This window comes from Entelurus aequoreus, linkage group LG12, assembly GCF_033978785.1.
Source record: "Entelurus aequoreus isolate RoL-2023_Sb linkage group LG12, RoL_Eaeq_v1.1, whole genome shotgun sequence".
Taxonomy (NCBI): Eukaryota; Metazoa; Chordata; class Actinopteri; order Syngnathiformes; family Syngnathidae; genus Entelurus; species Entelurus aequoreus.
The window spans coordinates 62,434,894-62,452,942 of NC_084742.1; the positions used below are offsets into that span (position 1 = coordinate 62,434,894).

General features: G+C 40.5%; 1 protein-coding gene across 3 annotated transcripts in view; it reads right to left on the minus strand.

Moving 5' to 3' along the window:
- Window positions 1-1,290: 1,290 nt before the first annotated feature.
- The window catches only part of tbc1d30 (TBC1 domain family, member 30), a 54,832-nt gene continuing 38,073 nt past the window's right edge, over window positions 1,291-18,049 (minus strand). The window contains exons 3-13 of one of the 3 annotated variants that reach the window (XM_062066392.1): window positions 17,714-17,779; window positions 17,521-17,646; window positions 15,602-15,787; window positions 15,466-15,535; window positions 13,140-13,238; window positions 12,906-13,074; window positions 12,733-12,838; window positions 10,264-10,370; window positions 10,056-10,195; window positions 9,789-9,983; window positions 1,291-2,427 (exon numbers count right to left, since the gene is read on the minus strand). In XM_062066392.1, coding sequence (XP_061922376.1) covers window positions 1,532-2,427; window positions 9,789-9,983; window positions 10,056-10,195; window positions 10,264-10,370; window positions 12,733-12,838; window positions 12,906-13,074; window positions 13,140-13,238; window positions 15,466-15,535; window positions 15,602-15,787; window positions 17,521-17,646; window positions 17,714-17,779 — 2,160 coding nt within the window. In that variant the 3' untranslated portion in view covers window positions 1,291-1,531. The remainder of the gene's footprint in view (window positions 2,428-9,788; window positions 9,984-10,055; window positions 10,196-10,263; window positions 10,371-12,732; window positions 12,839-12,905; window positions 13,075-13,139; window positions 13,239-15,465; window positions 15,536-15,601; window positions 15,788-17,520; window positions 17,647-17,713; window positions 17,780-18,049) is intronic. The other 2 variants (XM_062066393.1, XM_062066391.1) reach the window with 2 other exon arrangements.

Here is an 18,049-nt window from a genome sequence, read left to right on the forward strand (position 1 = left end):
CATAATGCGCCACACATTTTCAGTGGGAGACAGGTCTGGACTACAGGCAGGCCAGTCTAGTACCCGCACTCTTTTACTTTGAAGCCACGTTAATAATAATAATAATAATAATAATAACTGGGATTTATATAGCGCATTTCTAAGTACCCAAAGTCGCTTTACATGTTGATGTAACACGTGTCTTGGCATTGTCTTGCTGAAATAAGCAGGGGCGTCCATGGTAACGTTGCTTGGATATGTTGCTCCAAAACCTGTATGTACCTTTCAGCATTAATGGTGCCTTCACAGATGTGTAAGTTACCCATGTCTTGGGCACTAATACACCCCCATACCATCACACATGCTGGCTTTTCAACTTTGCGCCTAGAACAATCCGGATGGCTCTTTTCCTCTTTGGTCCGGAGGACACGACGTCCACAGTTTCCAAAAACAATTTGAAATGTGGACTCGTCAGACCACAGAACACTTTTCCACTTTGTATCAGTCCATCTTAGATGAGCTCAGGCCCAGCGAAGCCGACGGCGTTTCTGGGTGTTGTTGATAAACGGTTTTCGCCTTGCATAGGAGAGTTTTAACTTGCACTTACAGATGTAGCGACCAACTGTAGTTACTGACAGTGGGTTTCTGACGTGTTCCTGAGCCCATGTGGTGATATCCTTTACACACCGATGTCGCTTGTTGATGCAGTACAGCCTGAGGGATGGAAGGTCACGGGCTTAGCTGCTTACGTGCAGTGATTTCTCCAGATTCTCTGAACCCTTTGATGATATTACGGAGCGTAGATGGTGAAATCCCTAAATTCCTTGCAATAGCTGGTTGAGAAAGGTTTTTCTTAAACTGTTCAACAATTTGCTCACGCATTTGTTGACAAAGTGGTGACCCTCGCCCCATCCTTGTTTGTGAATGACTGAGCATGTCATGGAGTCTACTTTTATACCCAATCATGGCACCCACCTGTTCCCAATTTGCCTGTTCACCTGTGGGATGTTCCAAATAAGTGTTTGATGAGCATTCCTCAACTTTATCAGTATTTATTGCCACCTTTCCCAACTTATTTGTCACGTGTTGCTGGCATCAAATTCTAAAGTTAATGATTATTTGCACACAAAAAAAATTGTTATCAGTTTGAACATCAAATATGTTGTCTTTGTAGCATATTCAACTGAATATGGGTTGAAAAGGATTTGCAAATCATTGTATTCCGTTTATATTTACATCTAACACAATTTCCCAACTCATATGGAAACGGGGTTTGTAGAATAAGTCTAACATTTGCATACATTCATGTAAAAACGCACAAACTTGGAACACAAACATCCTCACTGTGGTTTATTGTTTACGTTTCCGCAGTGTTCATGCGAGGTTACATATTCTGTGACATATTCTCCAACCCAGACTTCAGCTTCTTGGCATAGAGACAAGCGGATGGCTAAGAGTTCCTTCAGTTTTCCGGCACGGACGAGGGAAAACCAGGAGGGCGTCTGCATGATATTCAGGAGGCAACGTGGTGTGGCTGACTGGAGGGAGGTCCTCAGCGCCTCCTGGTGGTGCTGCTGGCACTGCTACAGTTGCGGCTCAGCTGGGGGAAGTGGACCGTGGGCGTCCTGGAGGTGGGACCGTACAGGCCCAGGTTGCGGGCCGCCGCGGACTTCCTGGGCATCTTGACGCAAGGGAACGGCGAGAAGACCTGCGCCTTGGAGGGGGAAGCGTGGGTGTAAGACGAGCACGTGGACGAGAGCGACGGCGCGGAGGCGGAGGGGGTTTTGTAGAAGGAGGAGGAGCCTTGGAGAGGCGTGGAGGAAGCGAGGTGGTGGGCGGAGCTTGGGGGCGGGGTGGAGGGCGGCGTCGGGGAGGAGGATGGATCTCCGGATGTGAATGTAGACACTGGTGAAGGTGAAGAAGAAGTGACACAGGAGGTGTGAGGTGGTGTGATGGCGGGAAAATGTCCGTTACAGTTTTCAGAACCTGACGGGAGAGGGACAGGTTGTGTGGATGTGTCCTCCAGGTCCATGGAATCCAGTTGCACCTCCACCTCGCTCACCTCCGCGCCGTCAGGAACGTCCTGTGGAGCACCTTCGCACGCCGGAGGTGAAGACTCAGCACATCCCTCCTCCTCCTCATCCACCTCCTCGGAATCCCCGAAGCCCAGCTGCGCTCGCGCCTTCGCCACGTTCCTGCGATGAGCTCGCACGTGAGCTCGCCAAGGAGAGCCCGCCCCTCCCCCGGAGCTCCCCGAAGACACGCTGCCGTTGGAGGGCCGCGGGCCGCAGCGCTGCCGGCGTGGAGAGTCCCGAGTCTGCGGTGAAGGAGCGCGCTGGACGCCCGGGGGAGTGCAGGCGGTGGCTTTCCGACCCAGAAGGAGATGGTTGATGACGGTGCTGGAGGGGTTGAGTTGGGACGCCAGGACGCGAGTGGCAGGACACTTGTCTGTCAAACATCAGACACAACACCATGTGACCACATGAGCAGGAGGAGGAAACACAAGCAGACATTCATCAGGAGACAAAAAGGTATTGATGGAATCAAATTAGCGCTTGTTAGGTGATGAGGAACATGTCTTCAGGCGGTTTTCAAACCATAGACAACTTATAAGTAGACGCAGCATGGAGCGCTACTGCCTACTGGCGCTGACGAGACGCGGGGCCGCCATCTTGGAGTGGTGATCCGCTCCACTCAGTGCAATTCATTTGGCAGGAGCAATGAACATTTAATTCATCTTACCTCACTGAATACCACCTTGATTTTCACGCGCTTTTTTCGTCATACGTGTAGCTATGATAAAGGACACATGTTTTATTATTTATAGTTTGCTTAACAGTAATAGAATATTCTTATATGCTACAAGTGACCAGACGTCCGAGATCAAAACTGGGAATATAATCCCAGAGAAGGGGAAAAAAAACGGTCAGCTATTTTTAAATTCAAGAAACAATATGATTAGGTTATGCGTATATCCTACATAGACTAAATTTAGACTTGTATAATACTGTATAGCCACTGTCCATCTGATTGTCTAGTTCAGTGATTTTCAACCACTGTGCCGTGGCACACTAGTGTGCCGTGAGATATTGTCTTGTGTGCCGTGGGAAATTATGCAACTTCACCTAATTGGTCCAAAAAATATTTTTTGCAAATCAATAATCATAATAATGTGCCGTTGTCTAGTGCCTGTGCTGTGTAGAGCTTGGCAGGGTAATCTTGTAATACTCCGTACCAGTAGGTGGCAGCAGGTAGTTCGTTGCTTTGTAGAAGTGGGAACGCGTCAAGGATGGTTTGTCGTGATCCCAATATGCAGAGCACAGCAGGAGACAGCGTGCAGGTAAAAAGATATGTAAAGCTTAAACCAAAAATAGGAAAAGGCACTGAAGCTTAGGGATGGCTATGTAAAACAAAAGTAAAACTGAACTGGCTACAAAGTCAACGAAAACAGAATGCTGGACGACAGCAAAAACTTACAGCGTGTGGCGCAAAGACGGCGTCCACAAAGCACATCCTGTACATGACATGACAATCAACAATGTCCCCACAAAGAAGGATAGCGTACGCACAACTTAAATAGTCTTGATTGCCAAAACAAAGCAGGTGCGGGCAATAGCACTCAAAGGAAGGCGTGAAGCTGCTACAGGAGAACCAAACAGGAAAAGTCACCAAAATAACAGCGCAAGACAGGAAGTAAAGCACTACACACAGGAAACAACAACAAACTCAAAATAAGGCAAGACAACCTGGTGGAGTTTCATTTTTTAACTTTTTCTGCTAGTGGTGTGCCTCTGTATTTGTTTATGAAAAAAATGTGCCTTGGCTCAAAAAAGGTTGAAAAACACTGGTCTAGTTAGCTAACATATATTACACACCCCCACACAATCTGGACTGTGGTCCTAACTTTTACCCCTGTTGGCTTTTACAATCTTTATCTTCATCATTTATTTCAACTTTGTTATTCAAGTATGACATTTTTAAATGTAATTAATTTCATTGACAAGCAATTCTATTATGGTCATACTCTTGTTTGCTGGCGGCTACGATGTCAGTACTATTGGAGATCTTTGCTCCTTCTCAACTCTGTGGTCATATTCTTTTCAATAGTACGTTAATCTTTAAATCTTACTTGTGAAAAGTAATCCCTCGATTCCTATTTTCAACAGTCCGCTCATTGGAGCAGGAAAACGCTGAACACCATCTTTGTTTTCTACCTGTCAACTGTCAGTTTAGGCTGCTCGCCGGCTCCTCATCACCACTTCAAGATGGCGGCCCAATTTCTCGCGTCACAGCAGCCAATGCTGCGTCTACTTATAAGTTGCCTATGATAGAAACCACTTTTCAGCTTCTTCGTCAACCTAAACCACCCGCGGCTCTAGAGCCGCATGCGTCTCTTTAGCGCCGCCCTAATGGCTCCCTGGAGCTTTTTCAAAAATTTATGAAAGTGGGGAAAGTAGAGGGAAAAAATAGATATTTTGTTTTAAAATATGGTTTCTAACATGACACAAACCTTGCTAATTGTTAGAAATACCTTTATGTCAAACATGCTGCACTGATGAGAGTATTTGGTGAGCGCTGTTTTGTCCTACTAATTTCAGTGGTCCTTGAAATCACCGTAGTTTGTTTTCATGTCCTTTGTCTCATTTTGTCCACCAAAAATTTTATACTGTGCGCGAATGCACAAAGGTGAGCTTTGTTGATGTACTTCGCAGCTGATGCCAATCTTCGTTGATAGAAATGTTGGAATTTTATATTTATTCTACACATTTTTACAACATTGGAAAACATTAGTAAAACGGAGGATTCTCTAAAGGTGAGATAACTTCTGGAAATGACTGGCTCAGAATGACCAAAAGGTATAGATGTGTGTGTTCAAGGCTGTCTTCTTCCCGTGGAATTGAGCTAAAATATAGCTACAAACGAGGCATAATGATGCAATATTTACATACAGCTAGCCTAAATAGCATGTTAGCATCGATTAGCTTGCAGTCATGCAGTGACCAAATATGCCTGATGAGCACTCCTACAAGTCAATAACATCAACAAAGCTCACCTTTGTGCATTCACGCACAGCATAAAAAGTTTGGTGGACAAAAAGAGACAAAGAAGGAGTGGCATAAAACACGTCTTTCTGCGGCAGCGTCGGAGAAGGTCGTACATGTAAACAAACTGATGCGTCACAGTCCACACAACTATGCTGAGTTCAAGGACCGCCAAAATTTGTAGGACAAAACAGCGCTTGCCAAATACACTCATCTGTGAAGCATGTTTGATATAAACAGTGGGATTTCTAACAATTAGAAAGGTTTGTGTCATGTTTGTCCTCTAACAAAAAACATCCATCATCTATCCATTTTCTACCGCTTGTCCCTTTTGGGGTCGCGGAGGGTGCTGGAGCCTATCTCAGCTGCATTCGGGCGGAAGGTGGGGTACACCCTGGACAAGTCGCCACCTCATCGCAGGGCCAACACAGATAGACAGACAACATTTACATAAACAACTGAAATGTTTCAGTAGTGTGTGTTAGAGAAAAAACATTTCAGTTGTTTATGTGAGAGCATTTCAGTAGTGAGTATGAGTGTTTCAGTAGTGTGTATGAGAGTGTTTCAGTACTGTGTATAAGAGTGTTTCAGTAGTGTGTATAAGAGTGTTTCAGTAGTGTGTATGAGAGTGTTTCAGTAGTGTGTATGAGAGTGTTTCAGTAGTGTGTATGAGTGTTTCAGTAGTGTATGAGAGTGTTTCAGTAGTGTGTATGAGAGTGTTTCGGTAGTGTGTGTGAGAGAAAAACATTTCAGTTGTTTGTGAGAGCATTTCAGTAGTGTGTATAAGAGTGTTTCAGTATTGTTAATGAGACATATCGACAGACAACATTGAATGTTGTCAACAAAAATGCAGTTCCCCTTTAAAACCTCTAAAGGCTTAGTTGTCCACATGCGTGGACAGCACCTTTTAGCTCGTATTTCCAAAATTGTGTACACTACTGAATTGGGGTCTCATGGCCGCTTATGTGGACACTTATACTGCCATCTGGTGGTGTCAGAAGAGTATAACATACAATGGAATTTGGAAAAAAAAAAGTGTAAAAATAAGAATTAGCATGTCACTAAACATGAAGTACACGTTTGTGTACTTATGGACTAAGTACGTCATATCAAAAGATGATTCTTAGTTTTTATTTTAATTAGGGTCCAATAAGCCCAAATAGCAAATAGAAATAAAAAAAAGCAAGTAAACAAACTGCTTGGACCTTAAGAGGTTAAATATTTACACTGAATTTTTTTTACATTGAATTTTCAAGTAGTAAATATTTTGACACTGAATTTTTAAAAAAATAACATTTTATACACTAATCTTTTATTCACTGAAATTTAATATAGTGATTTTTTTTACACTAAATTATTTTAAACCGATTCTTTTTTTACACTGAATTTTATGCATTTCATTTTTTTGCACTGAATTTTAAAATAAAATGTTTGTGTTTAAATATTCAGTTTGTTAAAAGACAATGTTTTAAAATTCAATGCAAAAAAATAAAAAATCAGTGCAGAATATTTGTTGCTTTAAAACTTGAGACTCACTTTAAACCTCTAAAGGCTTAGTTGGCCACATGCGTGGACAGCACCTTTTAGCTCTTATTTCCAAAATTGTGTACACTACTGAATTGGGGTCTCATGGCCACTTATGTGGACACTTACACTGCCATCTGGTGGTGTCAGAAGAGTATAACATACAATGGAATTTGGAAAAAAAAAAGTGTCAAAATCAGAATTAGCATGTCACTAAACATGGAGTACACGTTTGTGTACTTATGGACTAAGTACATCATATCAAAATATGATTCTTAGTTTTTATTGTAATTAGGGTCCAATAAGCCCAAATAGCAAATAGAAATAAAAAAAAGCATGTAAACAAACAGCTTGGACCTTAAGAGGTTAAATATTTACACTGAATTTTTATACGCTGAATTTTTTTTACATTGAATTTTCAAGTAGTAAATATTTTGACACTGAATTTTTTTATACATAACATTTTGTACACTAATCTTTTATTCACTGAAATTGAATATACTGATTTTTTTTACACTAATTTATTTTAAACCGATTCTTTTTTTTACACTGAATTTTATGCATTTCATTTTTTTGCACTGAATTTTAAAATAAAATGTTTGTGTTTAAATATTCAGTTTGTTAAAAGACAGTGTTTTAAAATTCAATGCAAAAAAAATAAAAAATCAGTGCAGAATATTTGTTGCTTCAAAACTTGAGACTCACTTTAAACCTCTAAAGGCTTAGTTGTCCACATGCGTGGACAGCACCTTTTAGCTCTTATTTCCAAAATTGTGTACACTACTGAATTGGGGTCTCATGGCCACTTATGTGGACACTTACACTGCCATCTGGTGGTGTCAGAAGAGTATAACATACAATGGAATTTGGAAAAAAAAATGTGTCAAAATCAGAATTAGCATGTCACTAAACATGGAGTACACGTTTGTGTACTTATGGACTAAGTCAGGGGTCGGCAACCCGCGGCTCTAGAGCCGCATGTGGCTCTTTAGCGCCGCCCTAGTGGCTCTCTGGAGCTTTTTCAAAAATGTATGAAAAATGGAAAAAGATGATGGGGAAAAAAATATATTTTTTGTTTTAGTATGGTTACTGTAGGAGGACAAACATGACACTAATTGTTATAAATCACACTGTTTGTATTAAACATGCTTCACTGATTCGAGTATTTGGCGAGCGCCGTTTTGTCCTACTAATTTTGGCGGTCCTTGAACTCACCTTAGTTTGTTTACATGTATAACTTTCTCCGACTTTCTAGGACGTGTTTTATGCCACTACTTTTTCTGTCTCATTTTGTCCACCAAACCTTTAACGTTGTGCATGAATGCACAAAGGTGAGTATTGTTGATGTTATTGACTTGTGTGGAGTGCTAATCAGACATATTTGGTCACTGCATGACTGCAAGCTAATCGATGCTAACATGCTATTTAGGCTAGCTATATGTACATATTGCATCATTATGCCTCATTTGTAGCTATATTTGAGCTCATTTAGCTTCCTTTAAGTCCTCTTAATTCAATTTATATCTCATGACACACTATCTGTATGTAATATGGCTTCTAATTTGTTGCGGCTCCAGACAGATTTGTTTTTGTATTTTTGGTCCAATATGGCTCTTTCAACATTTTGGGTTGCCGACCCCTGGACTAAGTACATCATATCAAAATATGATTCTTAGTTTTTATTCTAATTAGGGTCCAATAAGCCCAAATAGCAAATAGAAATAAAAAAAAGCATGTAAACAAACAGCTTGGACCTTAAGAGGTTAAATATTTACACTGAATTTTTATACGCTGATTTTTTTTTACATTGAATTTTCAAGTAGTAAATATTTTGACACTGAATTTTTTTATACATAACATTTTATACACTAATCTTTTATTCACTGAAATTGAATATACTGATTTTTTTTACACTAATTTATTTTAAACCGATTCTTTTTTTACACTGAATTTTATGCATTTCATTTTTTTTGCACTGAATTTTAAAATAAAATGTTTGTGTTTAAATATTCAGTTTGTTTGTTTGTTTGTTGCATTTAAAATTCAATGCAAAAAAAATAAAAAATCAGTGCAGAATATTTGTTGCTTTAAAACTTGAGACTCACTTTAAACCTCTAAAGGCTTAGTTGTCCACATGCGTGGACAGCACCTTTTAGCTCGTATTTCCAAAAGTGTGTACACTACTGAATTGGGGTCTCATGGCCGCTTACGTGGACACTTACACTGCCATCTGGTGGTGTCAGAAGAGTATAACATACAATGGAATTTGGAAAAAAAAAAGTGTAAAAATAAGAATTAGCATGTCACTAAACATGAAGTACACGTTTGTGTACTTATGGACTAAGTACATCATATCAAAAGATGATTTATTAGTTTTTATTCTAATTAGGGTCCAATAAGCCCAAATAACAAATAGAAATAAAAAAAAGCATGTAAACAAACAGCTTGGACCTTAAGAGGTTAAATATTTACACTGAATTTTTATACGCTGAATTTTTTTTACATTGAATTTTCAAGTAGTAAATATTTTGACACTGAATTTTTTTTTAAATAACATTTTATACACTAATCTTTTATTCACTGAAATTTAATATACTGATTTTTTTTTACACTAAATTATTTTAAACCGATTCTTTTTTTTACACTGAATTTTATGCATTTCATTTTTTTGCACTGAATTTTAAAATAAAATGTTTGTGTTTAAATATTCAGTTTGTTAAAATACAATGTTTTAAAATTCAATGCAAAAAAAATAAAAAATCAGTGCAGAATATTTGTTGCTTTAAAACTTGAGACTCACTTTAAACCTCTAAAGGCTTAGTTGTCCACATGCGTGGACAGCACCTTTTAGCTCGTATTTCCAAAAGTGTGTACACTACTGAATTGGGGTCTCATGGCCGCTTATGTGGACACTTATACTGCCATCTGGTGGTGTCAGAAGAGTATAACATACAATGGAATTTGAAAAAAAAAAAAAGTGTAAAAATAAGAATTAGCATGTCACTAAACATGAAGTACACGTTTGTGTACTTATGGACTAAGTACATCATATCAAAAGATGATTTATTAGTTTTTATTCTAATTAGGGTCCAATAAGCCCAAATATCAAAGATAAATTAAAAAAAAGCATGTAAACAAACAGCTTGGGCCTTAAGAGGTTTTAAACCCCTCCCCACGTCCTGTGTGGCGTTCCCTTTGACTCCGCCCACAGCCTGCAATAAAGAAGCGGGGCTCCTCCCTCACCTGTGCGTATGCAAAGCTGCATGGCCTGCTGCTGCTGCCGCCTCTTGATGCGAGCGTACTGCTTCTTCAGCGCGCTGATGTCCGTGCTCATTCTCTCCATCATCATGCTGTTGATGGCCGCCTGGTGCTCCGCCCTGGCGCCGCCCACCGCCCCCGGACTCAGCTCCGCGATGTTTCCGTGCTCGGCTCGGTGGTCTGCGCGTAGGCGGTAACGATCAGTCGTGTTTTTTTTTTTTTCTCCCCCTCGCGGGAAGTGGAGCCGCTTACCTTTCAGGTGTATCTGGTAGCGCTGGAGCTCAGGCGCCAGCAGGCCTCCCAGCGGCCCCAGACAGCCCAGCGCCGTGGTCATGGCGTCTTCGTCGTCCACGTCGTCGTCGTCATCGTCGCTCTCCAAGGCGCCGTGCATGCTGCCGACCGACACACAAACCTCGTCGCTAAAACGCACAACTTTGTGTTCTATTGCAGCCTCGCTTACCTCCCGCTGGGCCTGACCGATGTGGGGAAGGGCGTGATGTTGTAGGTGTACTTCTCCCTCAGCTCCGCCAGCTGAGGGAACGGGAACGCCGCCAGGCCGTAAACCTCCTTAAAGCGTGGAGAGATGAGGTTTTAGCGCAGGGGTGGGCAATTAATTTTTACCGGGGGCCGCATGAGCAACCTGAGCACTGCTGGAGGGCCACAGCGACAATATTTCAATAACATTTTACTCAAATTATTTTTGATATACCATAAGATAAATAATAATAATAATTAAAGCTGCAAGCAGCGATGGAAGGGACAGACTTTGACGGCACATAAAATCCAAACCGGAGTAGTAATTAAAACTCTTTGGTCAACTTTTAATCAGAAGGGTTCAATCTCTCTCCTGTGCTAGTTTGAAGCCGACACGACAAACGCGCTCAGAGGAGATAATGTTTGAAAAAAGGTGACCGGTTTTTACAAAACTTTTGTTTTGAAGGGGGAATTGCAAACTTCCTGTTGATTTTTGCTGGGGGTTGTCAATATATGAAATGTAGGTCTAAGTGAGACCTACATAGAGGTTTTTGTTTTATGTCTCTAAGACATTCCTACTGGAAGTTACAGGCAGTTGCTTCCTAGGAGCAGTTGTGTCTGGGTTTTCTTCCTAGTGGGCGCTACAGCGCAATTTTGAGTTTTGGGGTTGGTTTTTTCTATTAGATCGCAATTTTTGTTATTCCTGATGTGTGTGTCCAGTTTGGTGAGTTTTGAAGCATGTTAAGGGGGTCAAATTACAGCTCAAAGAGGCAAAAGTGACTGTTTTTACTAAACTTTTGTTTTGAAGGGGGAATTGCCAACTTCCTGTTGATTTTTGCTGAAGGATGTCAATGTATGAAATCTAGGTCTGAGTCAGAACTACATAGAGGTTTTTATTTCATGTCTCTACGACATTCCTACCGGAAGTTACAAGCAGTTTTGTCTGTTTTTTCCTAGGGGGCGCTAGAGTGCAATTTTTAATTTTGGGGTTTGGTTTTTTGATTAGATCACAGTTTTTGCCAGTCCTGATAAGTGTCAAATATGGTGAGTTTTGAAGCATGTTAAGGGGGTCAAATTACAGCTCAAAGAGGCGGCGGTATAATAATAAAGAATTTTAAAAAAAATACAATAGGGTCCTCTGTCCCAAAGGAACATTGCGGTCCCTAATAATAATTGAATTTAACCTAACTTAACTTTATACAAAAGCAGATTGCTTTTGATGGTTTTATTTTTAACACTGTCTTACACAACACTTCCTGATGTATAATTCAATGCAAAAATGTCCATTTCTGTCACTTTATCCTGCATCCTCTTTAAAAGTCCAACATTTTTCCCTGTCAGATTTGGACAACCATCTGTTGTCACACCTGCCAGCTTGTCCCATTTCAGTCCTAACATGTCCAAACACACCTATGTGAACAAGTCATTACCTGTGGGTGTCTCTTTAATTGACTGTATGGCTGCCAGCTCCTCCGTGATTTGAAAGTCTGCAGTTATCCCACGTAAGAAGATGAGCAGCTGGGCGGTGTCACGTACATCGCAGCTCTCATCCAAAGCCAGCGAAAAACAGTCAAAGTCGACCGTTCTGTTCTTCAGCTGAAGCTCCAAGTTTCCAGCGATGGTCTCAACCCGCCTCGTTACAGTGCGTCGGGAGAGTGACACGTTCTCAAACGCGCCCCTCTTCTCCGGGCATATCAGCGCAACAGAGTCCAATAAGCACTCCTTAATAAACTCTCCGTCAGAAAACGCCTTACTTTTTCTGGCGATTTTGTGAGAAATGACAAAACTTGTCTTGACGGCTGCATCTCTGGGGGGTGTGAAATTTGGCAAAAAGTCCTTGTTGGGTTTGGAGTTTTACCATCAACGCATCCGCCTCCCTTGCGCGCACTTCATCGGACTGTTTCCGCTATTTTTCCTCGTGCTTCGTCGCGTAGTGGCGATTCAAATGATATTCTTTAAACACACCAACCTGTGTATCACAAATTAAGCACACGGCTTTACCTTTAATTTCTGTAAAGAAATACTTGGCAGTCCATGTCTTGTTGAAAACACGCCATTCCTCATCAACTTTTCTCTTTTTAGCGTCTCGGGGGTAAATACAATAGGACTGTGCACCTTCACTCACAGATTACACACGGACATACGCCCATAAATAACACTTTTCAAAATAAAAGCGGCACAGTTGTATTGCACGCACGACATAGATGTTTTTTTAAATGTATTTTGTAATTTGTCATTGCTGCTGTTCACATTCACTCACGGAAGTAATACAAATAACGCTTTTCAAAACAAAAGCAGCACCGTTGTATTGCACACTCGACATAGATACTTTTTTAAATTTATTTTGTAATTTATGATTGGCCTCACGCGGGCCGGACAGGGACCCGGGCGGGCCGCCGAATGCCCAGGTCTGTTTTAGCGCCACCTGCTGCTGGGTTAACTTTCTTGACCTCACCTGTATGAGCGCAGGAGGATCCACGAGGTTGTGGTCCAGCATCTCCTGGGTGAGACCCCCCATGGTGCTGTAGAAGTCGCCCGCCGTCTGGCAGGACATTATCCTCCTGGGCGGGCGGAAGAGCGCATCAGAGGGCGAAAACTAAAAGACGGCGGGGAAGTAGGCGGACTCACTCTCCCAGTCTCTCCCAGATGGCGAGGGCCACCCGGAACAGCACCTCGGAGCCCTCGAAGAAAACCGAGTCCCATATCTTGAGCACGGTGGGCGCCGGCAAGCAGGTGGCGAACATGGTGAGGAACCACTGCATGGTGAACACGTTGGTGAGCGGCGGCTCGTAGCTGCCTGGTGAGCGTTAACGGCGGGTGAGCTTCCACGGCGATGTTTTACAGGAAATGATGATGTCATACCTCCCGCCTCCTTGTTGGCCGCCTTCTGCAGGTGGTGCAGGTGATGGGACAACCTGGGAAGCTTCAGACGCAGCAGGTCTCGGAACACCGCCATGTCCACTGATGGACACACACTCACAGGTAAGTCCTCTTTTATTCATACAGACCTGTAATCTATCTGTGGCTTTCTGCTCCGCCGCTCCCAGTCTGTGGAACGCTCTCCCTGACCACCTGAGGGCACCACAGACTGTGGATGCTTTTAAAAAAAGGCTTAAGAACCCTTCTTTTTAAAAAAGCCTTTTTTTTAGATATACTGTAATTTCCGCACTATAAAGCGCACGGGATTATAAGGCGCACCTTCAATGAATGGCCTATTTGAAAACTTTGTTCATATATAAGGCGCACCGCATTATAAGGCGCATAGAATAGACGCTACAGTAGAGGTTGGGGTTGCGAGACCTGTTGTGGCTCAATATTGGTCCATATATAAGGCGCACCGGATTATAAGGCGCACTGTCAGCTTTTGAGAAAATTGGAGGTTTTTAGGTGCGCCTTATAGTGCGGAAAATACGGTACGCATTCCAGTTTTAGCTATTTGGCTGTTCTAGTTTTTATTTTTTAATTTTTTTTATTATCTTTTTATTTTATTTTATTTTTATTTATTTTATTTTATTGTTTTTTTTTAATACACTGTAGCACTTTGAGGTAGTTTACTCAATGTAAATTGCTTTTTACAAATAAAATGTATTATTATTGTAGGTCCTTAAATACAGCAGAGCGCTCCTCTAACTCTGTCAGACCAACATCAAATGTCCACTGTAGAGGACGATAGTTATTTGTAATATACAAAAATAAGAATAATGGTGAGGGAAAAAAGCAAAGCTATGAGGTCGTCTCCTGTTTATGAGCGAGGGCGTATGTTTTTAAAAAAGATAAATGTATTAGTTTGTAGTAGGGTTGTCCTGATACCAATATTTTGGTACTGGTACCAAAATGTATTTCGATACTTTTCTAAATAAAGGGGACCACAAAAAAATGGCATTATTGGTTTTATTTTAATTAGGGTACATGAAACATATGTTTATTATTGCAATTTAATCCTTAAATAAAATAGTGAACATACTAGACAACTTGTCTTTTAGTAGTAAGTAAACAAACAAAGACTCCTAATTAGTCTATGCAGTAACATATTGTGTCATTTATACACCTATTATTTTGTCAACATTATAAAGGACAAGCTGTAAAAAAAAAAAGATTATTAATCTTCTTGTTCATTTACTGTTAATATCTGCTTATTTTCTGTTTTAACATGTTCTATCTACACTTCTGTTCAAATGTAATAATCACTTATTCTTCTCTTCTTTGGATACTTTACATTAGTTTTGGATGATACCACAAATTTAGGTATCGATCCGATACCAAGTAGTTACAGGATCATACATTGGTCATATTCAAAGTCCTCATGTGTCCAGGGACGTATTTACTGAGTTTATAAACATAATATAAATTTTTTTAAAAAAGAAAAAAGACGTTGCGATTAGGGCTGCAACTAACAACTAATTTGATAATTGATTAATCTGTCGATTATTACTTCGATTAGTCGATTATTTAATCGGATAAAAGAGACAAACTACATTTCTATCTTTTCCAGTATTTATTGAGAAAAAAAACATACTGGCACCATACTTATTTTGATTATTGTTTCTCAGCTGTTTGTAAATGTTGCAGTTTATAAATAAAGGTTTATAAAAAAAATTTTTTTTTATTTTTTAAAAACAATTACTAAAAAAAAGGAGCCTCTGCGCATGCGCATAGAATAGATCCAACGAATCAATGACTAAATTAATCGCCAAGTATTTTTATAATCAATTTTAATCGATTAGTTGTTGCAGCCCTAGTTGTGATGCTAAAAAATATCGATGTAATCATAGTAGTATCAACTAGATACGCTCCTGTACTTGGTATCATTACCGTAGATGTCAGGTGTAGATCCACCCATGGCGTTTGTTTACATTGTGACGCCGGTGAGCTATTGTATCCTCCTACGGTGTGTAGTGAAGCATGTTTAGCTATTCCTCGTCCTGCAGTGATAATAATACTTGTAAGAAGCTTACTTCTGTGTTATAACTTCCCCTTTATCTTTAGTTTTTAAGCCAAAATGCGTCCATTCGCCCTTTTCTGTCTACACACTGTGTCTGCTTGTAAGTACTCTGTGTGTGTGCGCTGCCGAACATGCTCCTCTGCTCGTAAAACCAGCAATGTGAGCGGGAGGGAACCGGTACTTTTTAGAGGCGGTATAGTACCGAATACCATTCCGGTATACCGTACAACCTGAGTTTGTACTCACCTGACAGCGCCCGCAGGTTGTTGGCGAAGTAACTCTCTGGAAGCACTTTGTCGATCAGGTAGATCATCACCTGCGTACACAAGTAGTTGACGTTTAGGGTGGAGGTCGGGGGGTCAGAAAAGGGCGTGGAGGTCACCTTCAGCGCATCGCTCTCATGGCCCTCGGTCACCTCCAGTATGAGCCCTGCCAGCACGTTGAAGCCTTGGCAGTAGCCCACGGTTTTATTCCAGCGGGCATACGCCAGCAGCACCCGCTTCAGCACCACCCGGTCCTGCTCCCCCTCCTGGCCGCAGTAAAAACTGAAGCCCGTCCTGTGGAGGTCCTGGAGGGGATTGAGGGAGTGACTTACAAGACAAAAGCTATTTTACGCACTGCAAAACCTGAAATGTAAGTAAGATGAAATATCTCAAATAAGGGTGATATTTGCTTATTTTCTGTCTGATAAGATAATTCTTCTCACTAAGCAGATTTTATGTTAGAGTGTTTTACTTGTTTTGATCCTCAATGATCTCAGTAAGATATTACAGCTTGTTGCTGAGATTTGATGACCTATATTGAGTCAAACATGCTTGAAACTAGAATATCAACTGTTGCAAAGCTGTGTCATCAACACTCACAAGTATAAAACTACTTTTTTAGAGTAATCACTTCTTATTTCAAGCATGAAAAAAAAATCATGATTTTGACACAATTGTGTCTCATAATTAAAACAGATGACAGCCAAATGGACTTTGCTGTTTTATTTTCAATGAAACAACAGAAAATACGTACTCACAGAGTAGTACAGTTGGCACAGTACAGTAAACGGACAGTTAATATTTAAACATTTAACGTGTGACATTTTCTAACAATATTGTTTTTCATGAACTGTGTACTTGTATTGTTTGTCTGGGTGGAGGTCCTGCTTTGGAAATAATTTGTAGCCCTTTCAGACATTGCATTTAGTTCCCATTAAAACATTCACAAGTTGCACAATGAGATGTAAGCAGGGGATCATGTGTACATTCCTGCAACTTCCTGTTTGTAAAAAATATATTTTTATTAGTATTTATTTAATGTACTAACAGCATTTCATGATTAATATTTATAAATTAAGATTCCTAATAAATGACACTAGAATAAGCACACATTTGATTGGTAAATCATAGTGTAACCACCTGGAATGACACTTTATGTGTGGTGTTGGAGTTGTCCGACTTTTTGTGTGGCTGTAAACGCATCACTGGCTAAGTGCCATATGTGCATGTGTTGGCGCAAGTGAGAAAGAGCGAGCGGCTGCTGTTGATATAACAAAGTTGCTTTTGGTCTGGTTTGTACTGCACAAAATGACCACTTTTGCTAGATATCATTTTTTTTACTAATGTTTTGGTGATGTGTTTATGGCCGACAATGAAGAGTTTTGCTCAATAAAGTGATGGATGGAATTCATGTCCTCAAAGCGTCTCGACAGACGTTACAATATTTGAACAATGATGACGAAAACTGTTTTCTCTGTCGTGCCCGTGTGTCGAAAATTGTTATGCGCTTATTTTTTTATTTGATTTTGTGCGTGGCATAAATTTGCCGTGCGCAGAGGACGCTTGAGCAGTGCGCAATTGCACAGGCGTGCACCTTAGAGGGAACATTGCCCGAGAGTAACAAGCGGTTGCCTTGTTGCCTTTCCATTAAGAACAATAAATTAGTTTTTAATATAAGTTTGCTGGTTTCAAGAAATGTATTGCCTAGCGCATATCATTATGTCAAGATAATGGCACTAGCATTTACTTCATTTAAGAATATTTTTCAACATATTGAGCAAAAAGGTCTTCTTTTTTTTTCCTACCAAGAAAAGTGCACTTGTTATTAGTGAGAATATACTTATTTTAAGGTATTTTTGGATCCATTGAGGATAGCTAATTTTACTTGTTTTGGAAAGTCTTGACAAGCCAAATGTTCTTGTTCTATTGGCAGATAATTTTGCTAAATTCAAATAAAATACCCCTCATTTTTGTATTTTTTTTTCTTGTTTTTGAACACTGACTTTTTGCAGTGCGCAGATCCCGGTTTGGCGGTTACCTTGACGATCTGGACGCCCAGCGAGTCGTCGTCCGGGTTGCTGCGCTCGTTGAAAGCGAAACGGAGCGTCTTGTCCCAGTCGATGGAGATGCTGTGGAGGTACTGGTCAGCCAGCGTCAGCCACACCTGCACACACAAACACACTCATGCACATTTCGCTTTCTTTGCGTCCTGACCTTGCTGGGGCACTCACCCGCTTCCTCCATTCTTTGGGGATGCCAGTGGGAAGTCTGGCTACGGCTTTGAGGGCGTCGTACCACTGCACACAAAACACACGCCAGCCACCAAGTCAGTCACATTGGATAAAATAACTACAACATGTTTTTTTGTCCTACACATTGATATGATTCAGGATGCTTTTTTATTGTCCATTCTTAACATGTACAAGACATATAAGAACTGAAATTATTATTATTATTTTTTTTTAAATGTTTTATTATTATTATATTTTTTTTATTTTATAATTTAATTTAATTTAATTTTTTAATTTTTTAAATTTTTAATTAAAAAAAAAAAATGTTTTAATAAA